Genomic DNA, 11,457 nt, shown 5'->3' with positions numbered 1-11,457 from the left:
TTCAGATAAATGTCTCTCTTTATCCCTGTGGATTTCCACAGTTGCAGCAGCACACTCTTGCTAGCAGTCCCTAAGCTTAAACATATTGAGGATGGAGAAAGAAGTTGTCATTGAGCAGGTGGGGCAGCTAAATTCTGGTAGTCATTTATTCTGCTGAACTGACAGATCCAGAGTCTGTTTACTTTTAGTAGAAGGACCATTTATTTAGTCAATCCTTAGCTGACAAGGATGATTGGGTTAATTTATGGGATAATGTCTACTTGTATATTGATCAAATAGGTGGGTTACATGGTGCTGAACATATGTCCAGGGATAATTTGTGAGAAGGGAATACATTTTACAATAAGCCTGATCACAGGCGATTTAAAATAGAGATGCAAAATAGGGCACATAGTTTGCTAATATTAAATTCTGGATGAAGTATAGCAAATTGTAAGTGTCCTTGTTTTACCTATTTTTTCTCTTATCTCTTTTCTCACACCTACCTGAATTGCCTACAAAGCTGAACTATTGGGCTAATGGACTCACTAACTACCAGTTACTTGAGTAGAGGGTGAGCTACTTTCTCTCACTCTAGACTGTGTGTTTCCCCCACTGTATTCACTGCAATTGCTGTACTTAGTCCTTACCTACATTTATCCTTCGTTCAATCATCTTTGCTCTGGTTTCTAACTCAAAAATATGGATTTCATGCTATTCGACTTCTAGGACATTGCTGGATTTGGTGTTAGCTATCACTAATGGTGACGATCACACCTACCTTTTTTTTTTTTTTTTTTTACAGTCTTATTTATTCATGATGCTATTCGTTTAATGGATTAAATCTGCCATGTACTGCACCTTAAGATATAGAACCTCTTGAACGTATCCAAATATATTCAGTACTTAAAGTTAGAGGTAGAACCCTCTTTCTACTTCATTCCAGAGCCACCCCTCCTGATCCTTCAGGCCTGAATTCTCTCAATTTCTCAAGTGCTATATTTCCCAGAAACTCAAGGGATGGAGCATATTAGATGTTTCCTTTGTCATCAGTGGAGAATTAGGCTATAGTACAGACATCAGTATGCTGGGCAGGGGCATTGCTCTGCCGCTGAATACATGGTGCCAAATTCATTGCAGATTTACACTCATGCAGCCCCACTCAACCCAATGTGTTGTAACTCGTAACTGAATTTGGCCCACACTGTCCCACCCTGTAGCCGCTCTGATCTACATTTACTGTACTCTGTTCAGACCACATTATCGTGAAATTTTATTGTGCTTCAACAAAACGTTTGATCCAAGCACAAAAAGGCTTTTATTCCATTTTAAGTAATTGCTTTCAACACTCTATACGCTATTTTCAGTATGACAAGCTTTAGTCATACGGTGAGGAGTGAAATATTTTAGAGATGGCAATCAATTTCCTGCCCAAGACAGGAAGGGGCCGGGGGGGGGGGAGGGGGAAGGGAGAAACTCCAAACAACTCCTCCCCCAAGCCCCTCCTCCCCACACCAACCAATGTGATATAAGCAAATGCAGTTTTTTCACAGTGTAGCCATAAAAAAAAAAAAAAGCCTGGAGCCAGACAGTTACACAAGTGCTGTCCTTAAGCCCGCAGCTCAGCAATGTGAAGTGGAACATCAGGATTCTTTTTCAGTTGCCTCTTTTTTTTAATTTATTTATTTATTTAGTCAGTAGCCTGATTCAATATTGCAAACACCTTCACAACATCCAAAAAAACAAACAAACAAACAAAAAAAACAAAACAAAAAAACAAAAACAAATTGTTTCATCCAGAACATGTATCTAACGATTTTTTTTTCCCTTTTCCAACCTCATGGGAATTTAAAAGTAAAAAAATAAAACAGTAAAACTATGACAACAGCACCTTGACATTGTTTTAATTCCAACGCTATCAGAAGGTAAAAGCAGTAAACGGATATAATACTAACAGGAATAAAGATACTTACTGTCTAAAATGTAAACGGAATGTTTTGGTTCAAATTTTTTTTTCTGAAAGAGGACAGTTTATCATCAATTCACAATTGAAGCAGCATGCAATTTTATTATTTTTTTAAACTTTTTACGTTTTCAATTCTTGGCAACGGCAACAAACCACAATGTTATCGAGGAATGTAATGCAGAGACTTATTTGTTTTAGTTGTGCGCAAATGACGTTTGTTCCCCTTCAGGTCATGGATATGTTCAATAAATAGATTGTGGAACCACTGTACTGTATAAACTTCAGTTATACATGCAGTCCATAAAATTATTATTTTACTGAATAATTTACCCTGTTATGTATATATACAAATAGATAATTTTGTCTCAATATAATCTATACAACACGAATCCACTATCTTCCCCTTTTAATGGTCAATGTACATACACAGGAAGTGTCTATTCTTATAAACCGCCAGCCAACTCTCTTTTTGTTATCCATGGTGAGAGCTCGCACATAAGACTGGGTAGTTCGGCACTGGGAATTCCAATGCCTCTTGTCTATGCCCCTGCAACCCTCTTTTGTGTAACCTTTGGGATTGCATTTGGTCTCATAGAAGTATTGCTTCAGTTGGCCTTTGGGTACTGGGACTTTTTCCAGGACCGTAACCGTTGCACCAGACATGTCCACTGCAGTCTTTTTCTCTGCTGCTGTTACCCACTCACTAGTACTGTCACACACGCTCAGCTCCCCACGGCGAGCAGGGTCAGAGTGGCGCCGGACCCTCATGGACATATTTGCTGCATCCAAGTAATTTTTGTACTCCTCAAGCAGAAAGAGCAATGGGGGCTCCAAAGGCACTTGACTGCTTAGCATAACCCGAGACGTGTACAAGTCGGCATCCTTGTTTTCCTCACTGGGCTGGATGTCCTGCTCCTCATCTAGAAGCTCCTCTATGACATGTTCAAAAGTGCCTGCCAATGATGTCAGTCCTCTTGAACCAGTGTTGGGCCCACTTAGGCTCTCCAGAGTCCCATGGGTCCGAAGACCTGGGTAAGCCAAGCTGCCTAGTCCTCTGACACTTGCTTCTTTCATAGGGGCAGCTTTCATGCAACTGAAGTATGAAATAACCATAGTAAGGAAAAGGATGGTCATCACTCTTCTTACTTGGTGGAACTGTTAAGAACAAGACAAAAAACAGAGATTTAAAATTTCATAGGGGCCAAAAAAAAAAAAAATCCATATCCATTTAGTTGACCCGAGAGGAGAAAAGTTTACTTATGTAATAGCTGTTATGAACATCAGCAGCACAAAGGTGTAGATTAATATCAATGGTGCATTATTGTTTCCGTTTTATGAAAAGACACTCAACATTTGTCCCTTGATTTATATCTTCAGCTAATACATAAGCCAATGAATAGGCAATCCTGCCCAAGGTCCTTCATTAGTAAATGTCACACTTCAGATACTATATAGGCCTAAGATTTAATGACCTTCCATTTGTGGTGCAAGTGTAACAGTAGATTAGAAATGGCACTAAACATCCACAGTACAATGGTAATAATTTGAAGAGTTTCAGAGATTGTCTGTTACAAAAAGAAAAGGAGGACTTGTGGCACCTTAGAGACTAACCAATTTATTTGAGCATAAGCTTTCGTGGGCTACAGCTCACTTCATCGGATGCATTCATTCATCGTGAAGTGAGCTGTAGCTCACGAAAGCTTATGCTCAAATAAATTGGTTAGTCTCTAAGGTGCCACAAGTCCTCCTTTTCTTTTTGCGGATACAGACTAACACGGCCGCTACTCTGAAACTTGTCTGTTACAAGTACACAGCTATGTATTTTAACCCTGATGTAGAAGTTGAGATGTAAAGTAAGGCTACCTTCTCTTGGCTATTAAAACAAATTTGAGGTTGTGTAGGTCACAACATGAACATTCTGGGCAAAAAGTAATTAGCTATGCATTTGGTCCTTATCCATACTGCAGCTTGAACTATGCTAGCAACAGCCATACTAAATAAAAGCTGCTCTGTCAGAACCCTCTCCAGCAACTGTTTTCCTGTGTGGTTGTTGCTCATGTGGGTCAAACAAGATTTCCATTCTGAGTGCGCGCACAGGTATTTTATTCCGAGGAGTGTTGTGGCCCAAACCGTGTCACAGCCTGCCTGCCTGAGGTTGTCTATAGCATATGTGGACACAACCACCATAACCCATAACTATGGTTTGAAAAATACCTTCATTCACCAATAGAAACTATACAATTACTGAGTGTTGGCAAGCCTACCTCTTGCCTAAAAGCAGGTGTGTACAGAAATTGACTATGCAACCAGACAAACCATCACAGAGTTAATACTATAATAAACACTTAAAATACAGCCTAAGTAAATACATTGTTTGTATCACACACACACATTTCAACACACGTTATATTGAAAGGACAATAATAAAACCGCTGTACTGTAACTTAGAAGGGCCAAATTCTACCGTCTTTATTCAGGCAAGCTTGCTGTTGAACGCAGCATTGATTTCAACAGTTTTGCCTGAGTAAGAATGGCAACATTTGGCTCCAGTGCTTGAGCACAGCGGAGCTAGCATGAACCAGCCATTAGGGCCCTGCCACCCCCCACCCCCAGGAGTTTTAAATATCATGACTGTCTGGTTTGCCTTCTGTGTCTCACACTTAGCCCACAGTCTGTGGTGTGAGATGGGCAAGGTGAGAGAAATGCTTGCCATATGTGATAAGGCAAACAGCATGCAGTATGGAAGAGGAAGTGTTAGGGAGTGGTTTATTTATTGTCAAACCCCACAACACACACCCAGTAGAATTAACAAAATTTGTTCCTATCAGCACCTCAGAGAGTCTGCATGTCTATCCACCTCCCCTTTGTTTTGTCTTTTCAGATTATAAGCGCTTCCAGGCAGGAATTGTCTCTTGCTATGTATGTCTGTACAGTGCACATTTTAGATGCTACATTGCACATTTTAGGTGCTCCTTTAATAAGAAATCCATACAATCCTTGAAACCCCTTAGCGACAAAGAGAGCTGTGTTTGCTGATCTGAATGTGCTGCTACAACATCTTCTAAGTCCACTTGTTACTTTTGCCCTCTTCTGATCCCTGCTCAAGCGAGTTCACTAGTAAGCAATGGCATTGTTCACATTTTTGAAGCAGCAGCTAATGTTCATTTCAGTGCTTTTGAAGTTCATTCGGAAGTACCTCATACTTGGCATGCACACTGGAGTAAATGCTATATTTGTCTGGCAACAGGGTGCTCTGCAGAAGTCTTACTTCATCTCCTACAAATAGTCTGTGGGAAACCAGTACTCCCAAATTCGCAAGTAGAAAAGACCAAACTCACATGCTAGAGGGACACTGCCCAGGTTTTAAGGCCCAACATTCACTTAGTGAAGGGTTATTTCTTTCAAGAGGAATTTACTTGAGGATCTCCCCAGCTCAACTCACCCCTTATGTCCAAGTCATCCTTCCTGTTTAAGTGTGTCACTGTGGCACAGACACATTGAAATTAAACAAACTTGATGGCTGTGATTCACAGGAACATAGTATTTGCTCTAATGATGAGGAACAACCATATTTTGTACATGAATGGTGTTTTCATCCTTTGGATCTCAAAGCATCTTACAGACTGGTATCATTATTAATATAAACATAGATTTATCTTACTGACAGACAGGGCACCTATGGCACTGAGAGATTATGCTCCCATTGGTTCAGCTGCACCCAAGAACTGAGCCACTGAAAAAATCTGTAAACATTTTGAAAATTCTCCCCTCAGTGATTTGCCCAAGATCACACAACAAGTTAACAGCAGAGCTAGGAACAGACCAAGATCTTATGGCTTCCATTCAAGTACTCATTACTGTTGTTATTATTTATATTACAATAGTGCCCAGAGGCCCCAGCCAATATCAAAGCTCCATTGTACAGGGAGCTGTACAAGAATAAAATAAAAGACAGTCCCTATGCCAAAAACCTTACAGTCTAAATAAGGATTACACATGCCAGGTGGATGTAAAACACAACAGGGTGGGGAGGGGAGAGACAAAGGTAAGTGCAATAAGGACACACATATGAGCTAGGTGTACAGTTTGGGGGCCTCAAAGTTTGTTTTAAAATTAGGCAAGTAAATGAGTGACAGAATGAATCACTAACAGACTACCTACCTAGGCAGTTTACAGCGGGCATCATGATAGCAATGGGTTTTAAGAAGGGATTTGAAGGAGAAGAGACTAGTGGCTCTGCAAAATGATTTAAGACATACATTTCACCAGTAGTGGCTTAGCCGTTTTGCTGGCCAAGGTGGAAAATGTTTTTGGCACCTCCCCTCCCCATGAGTGGCTGAGGGGCGGGGGGAAAGCCAGCCAAAACTGAGTGGCACAGCAGTTCAGCACCTCTGGAAGTTGGCATCCAGATGATTGCCCTACACCCCCCTAATCCTCCCCCAGAGTCAGCCATAAGAGATCTCGTGAAAAAGAGGCATGACAGTACTTGTGGGAGACAAAAAAAAAAAAAAAAAAGAAAAGTTCAATCCATTAGTCCACAGATACCCTCTGCCAGCTGGCCATTGGTCCATCCAGTCTGTCACTGCTCAATACCTACTGCTTCAGTCAGTTACCACCCACAGTGCACCTAACCAGTTCTTCCCTACATCATGGTAGAAAAGAATCCACCCTAATCCTGATCAATTTACACATGACATAGATTTATCTTTATCGTGCATAAGTAATCTGGAGGGATGGGGGCTGAAGTCCAATTAGGCTTTCAATCCTATTAACAATCCTCTCAGCCATCTCCTACATTGCCAGATTTGCATGACGATAGCGCACATGTGGATTTGTTGATACAAGAGGTCACCATACCATGGCTTTTTTTCCTTTTAGCAATTTAGCCTGGCAGCAAACAGAAAAACTATATCTGGAATCCACCCTTAAGGCACCATAAACACACATTTCTGATAAGTGAATCTTGGGACCCTAAAATGTCAACAGTCTCCCCTTTAAACGAGTTATGGGTCAAGTACCAATGGATATGTAACATCTCAAAGGATGGGTCTGTCTGTATTTCTTTATAGAGAAAAGAGACTGCTAGTAACTTGTGCATTGGGCACAATCATCATCCCTGGCAAAGAATGATGTCCAAATGTGCTAATGTGGAGGGAAATCCTTTTAACACATACAAAACCTTATCATTTCATAGGCAACAGTGTGCTCATAGTGGAAGCACAGATGCAGTCACAGGAAGTCTGCTAATCTTGTAATGATGAAGTCACAATGGAATGAGAGTGTTAAATCTCAGTGCTCAGATAAAATTCTTTCAGCCACTTTCAAAAGCTGGAGACTTTTTCTTTTAAAGTAACCAAGTATTACCCCAGGCACTGAAAATGTACTGATGAATGCAAGGTTCATATCTCACTTAAGGAATTGGTACCAGATCCTTAATATTGTAATATCCATATCAAAAGGGTCTCTGGAAACAGTTATTACAGTTTGAATGTGAGTTTTCAGTTCTTTCCCTTCTGCTCCCAGATCAATAGAGTTATTGCCTGTTCCATTATAGTACATGTCTTGTAAATCCAAATACCAGTACAGATTATGTATGCACTCCTGTTTGCTGCTTAGCTACTATGCTGTATGAGCCAGAGGAGGGAAAAAGAGAAGAGAGCTGTATTTGCCTATCTTCCAATCTGCTTTCCTAACAGCATTTCTAAATATCCTTTACTATTGTATCTGTGCAGGCGGGTGAGGGTGGGGAGGGGATTCATCCATCCAGAATCAGTGCAGTACTTTCCCTTTCCATGTGGAAAGACAACCTCAATGAAACCTTGCACGGAGGTGCCTCAGCAATTCTAGGAATCTGTGCACAGGGCTGGGCTATAACAATTGTCCCTTCCCCACACAGGCAAAAAGTGACAAATATACCTAAAAGTTAATGCAGCATGCATGCCCTTTCACTTTCCCAGGAGGGCCCCAGGGCACAGAGCCAAAAGGTGTGAAATGGGACCACTAAGCCAGTACAGATGCACACGGCTCCTCTGTGGATCGTCCTTTTTCTGTAGCAGATCCATGGGGATCTCTGGGGTATTCCAGGCTTTGGGGACAGAATCTCTGCCTCTTTTGCTAGGGAGAGTGTGGTGGCCAACTTTCTGCAGTAACTCAGTTTTCCTCCCTGCCAGAGCTTTCCTGCCACTGCTTTTTCTTTTGGTCAACCAGGGCAAGATCTCCCACTTCAACTCAAAACACAGACCAGGGCCTGATCCTGCATGTTCTTTATGGGTTCTGTTACTTCTTTCCATCAGTTATGCTCTGGGATGATGTGTTTGGCTTTAACACAAGTTTGACACAATACACTTTTTAATATTAGTTTGTATTGTGGTAGCATCTAGAAGCCCTGACTGAGAACAAAGCCCCATTATGCTAGGCACTCTACGTGCACATTGTAGGGGATGGTCCCTGGCCCAAAGAGTTTACAGTATACATAGCCTAGATAAAGGAAGAACCATTTTGGCAGAAGGGGAACTGGGGCACATAGAAATTAAGAGAATTCTCCAAGATCACACAGGAAGCCTGTGGCAGAGCTAAGGAACTGAAATGAGGTCTCCTGAGTCTCAGCCCAGTGTTTTGACCACAGAAACATCCTTCTTCCCTAATACAGCATGTCAGAGCAAAAACAACAAAAAGTGAGGTCATACACCACATGGGCCTGAGCTCAGATAAACCTGTCCTGGTTTGCACTGGTGTAATGCCACTGAAGTCAATGGAATTACATTGGTGTAAGTGAGGTCTGAAGTAGGCCATGTAACTGTAACAATCGGAAGGCAACCGGTTAAATGCGGGCCTTGCCAATTATCCAGGACTAGTTTACATCTGAAGTTAATTACATATCTGCATAATCCCTCCAATAAAACAAATACTTTCATTTAATGAGACTTCATTGAAATATAAAATAGTATAATTATATAGATACGTAATTTAAGCAGATTCTAAAAAGATTAACAGGTCCTATTTCCAACAGAGAGACCTAGTCAATAGCTGTGCATAAGTACATTTCTCCACTGGATCTTGACACTAAAGCCACATGGTTTTGAAAGTTAAAATAAAGGAAACAAATTAGGCAGTGAATTGTACATGAGGCCTTTAAATTCATCAGAATGGAACCCCAGGTGGGAGACAAAAGTAGCAGCAAGAAACTATTCAATTTCTGTCTTGCCATTTTCTAAGATACTTTTTAAGTTCAATTTGCTAAATTTTATTGAAGGGCACAGACATGAGTTCCTGCTCTATGTATCATTACAGAAGCGTGTGAACAGATACCAAAACGAAATGCATGTCAGCACATGATTTGCAAAGACTAAATGTACTGAGAACAAACAAGATTAACTTTTAACGCATGCATAACTGGATGTTTGATGCATGTAGGTTATCCTTAGGGGTATTTATACATCCAACTTTATAATTATTTTTAATTACTGAAATCAAAGGAAAAAACCACATGCACAAGTCACAATCTAAGGAATTAGCGTGTTCGTAAATTGTTGCATGATGTGAGGGAAGAATTATTCCCTATTCATGCTGGTGCTTATTGCTTCCTCAGGTAATAATACCAACCAGCTATGTTGCCAGAGATGGCAGCGATGGAACTACACAAGCTAGGTGCTATTTGGAAGTAAAGCTGCAAGAAGGTCTGAGTTTGTTGCAAACCACATCTTGCGAAAATGAGATATTCTTATTGTCTCACAAGAGTGTATGACAGCTGCTATACAACAATAATACATTGTATAGCCGTGATAGCCAACCTGTGGCTCTGGGGAAGTATATATCTATTCAGGGTACCATATGGGGTTTTTGAGGAGTCCCCAAGTTTGACCAGAGCTCTTGCACCCAAGAAAGAGGGGAAATGCCAAGAGCAATCAGGGGAGAGGAAAGGAAAGAGGTAAACTGAGTCTCAGAAAGCCACAAAACAATGGTGCCATGCTGTCCTGACATTACATTGAAATATTAGCTTGGTGGTGCTGCTGGTAGCACTTGTCCTATAAATTCCCGGGACATGGAAAGCTATGGGGCAAGGATGGTGGTGGGGAGATGGTTCCCCCAAATTACAGGGAGGCATGCCCAGCTGTTCCAATGGTACAAAACAGACTCCTCCCTCCACCCCATACCCAAGGTCGTCTCAACCCCCAAAAATACTTGAGGCAGGAGCTCCTGGTAGCACCTCCATCAGGCTGACCTATGAGAGGCTCACTGTCCCCACTTTGAGAGGTGGAGACAATGCAGAAAGTGGCAGCACAGGTAGGTGAGGAAATGGCAGGACAGCCTTCCAAGCCTAGCGGCTCAGTGATGTCACAACTCTTGTTCACCTTCATTTCAGCAGAGCGGTGATATCCTTTGGGTGGGGTGCGGGTGTGTGTGTTCATGCACACACTGTTCGCTAGCTGGGAATGGGTGAGAGAGGATGGATCACTGGATGATTACCTGTTTTGTTCATTCCCTCTGGGGCACCTGGCATTGGCTACTGTCGGAAGACAGGATACTGGGCTAGATGCACCTTTGGTCTGACCCAGTCTGGCCTTTTTAACATTCTTCTTATTTTTAATACTTCTACAATGGAAAATGGTTGTTTAGCTCACCACACACACAGCCTTCCAGATGTTTGTATGACACTGAGCACCTGGAAGACCTGGTCTGGATTGGGTAGGGCGACCATATATCCAGTGTTGGCCGGGACAGTCTCTTTTTTAAGCCCTGTACCGGCTGTCCTGACTTTTTCTTCTTTTTTAAAAGGTAGCATTTGTCCCGTTTGCTCTGGCTGACTTGATCTGCTGGCAGGAGCAAACAGGACCAATGCCTACTTTTGTCCAAAAAGTGGGGTGCAGTGTGGAGGAACTGGGGACGGGGGGGTGGTGGCAAGTGGAGATGCCAACCCCCTGCAGCGGGGGAGGCAGAGTTGGGGAGGGGAGGAAGTGTTCCAGCATGGCAGAAGGGTTCCAGCAACAGGCTGACAGACTCCTGAGGGGTCCCCCTCACAGGATTCTAGCCACGGGCCAACAGCCTCAAGGGGCTGGGAAGGGAGAGTTCCAGCCACGGGCAACAGTCTCGTGCAGGAGGGATGGGGGGGGGGCCTCAGACGAGCAGCTGGGAGTATCCAGTTTTCTCTTTGGGAAATATGGTCACCTTAGGATTGGGGCCTCTGAGCACAACCATAGTGAATAAAAACAACAGCAGCTTTCCAAAAAGGAGTTCACCTTCTGATAAGAGGCCACAGGTGGAACACTCCACTCAAAAGGGGAATAATTTTCAGAAACTTGTGAGCATGTGAATATGGGACTATCACTGAAACAGTTCTACAGACTGAGCTACAGAAAGTGCTAATGAGCATCCACTTATACAGGATAATGCACTAATCAGAAAATAGCTTAGAATTGAAATAACTAACAATGCAGAAGGAGCACCACTCAAATATCTTAGCTACCAACAGGTTCATTTTACTTACCAGGAGCTGAGTATGGTGGGGCGGGGAG

At 42.2% G+C, this 11,457-nt stretch overlaps 1 protein-coding gene across 1 annotated transcript; it reads right to left on the bottom strand.

Moving 5' to 3' along the window:
* Positions 1–2,338: 2,338 nt before the first annotated feature.
* Positions 2,339–3,108, bottom strand: BDNF (brain derived neurotrophic factor). Its single transcript, XM_077820133.1, has one exon. The coding sequence runs from the start codon at positions 3,077–3,079 to the stop codon at positions 2,339–2,341; it is 741 nt and encodes a 246-aa protein (XP_077676259.1). The 5' UTR covers positions 3,080–3,108.
* Positions 3,109–11,457: the final 8,349 nt, after the last annotated feature.

The sequence above is a fragment of the Eretmochelys imbricata genome, chromosome 6, assembly GCF_965152235.1.
Source record: "Eretmochelys imbricata isolate rEreImb1 chromosome 6, rEreImb1.hap1, whole genome shotgun sequence".
In the NCBI taxonomy this organism is placed as follows: Eukaryota; Metazoa; Chordata; order Testudines; family Cheloniidae; genus Eretmochelys; species Eretmochelys imbricata.
The sequence above is the reverse complement of the archived record's forward strand: the minus strand, read 5'-3'. Positions and strand labels throughout refer to the sequence as shown.

Bases quoted from the DNA above. Each gene is read 5' to 3' on its own strand.
- BDNF (XM_077820133.1), bottom strand. From the start codon at position 3,079: ATGACCATCCTTTTCCTTACTATGGTTATTTCATACTTCAGTTGCATG.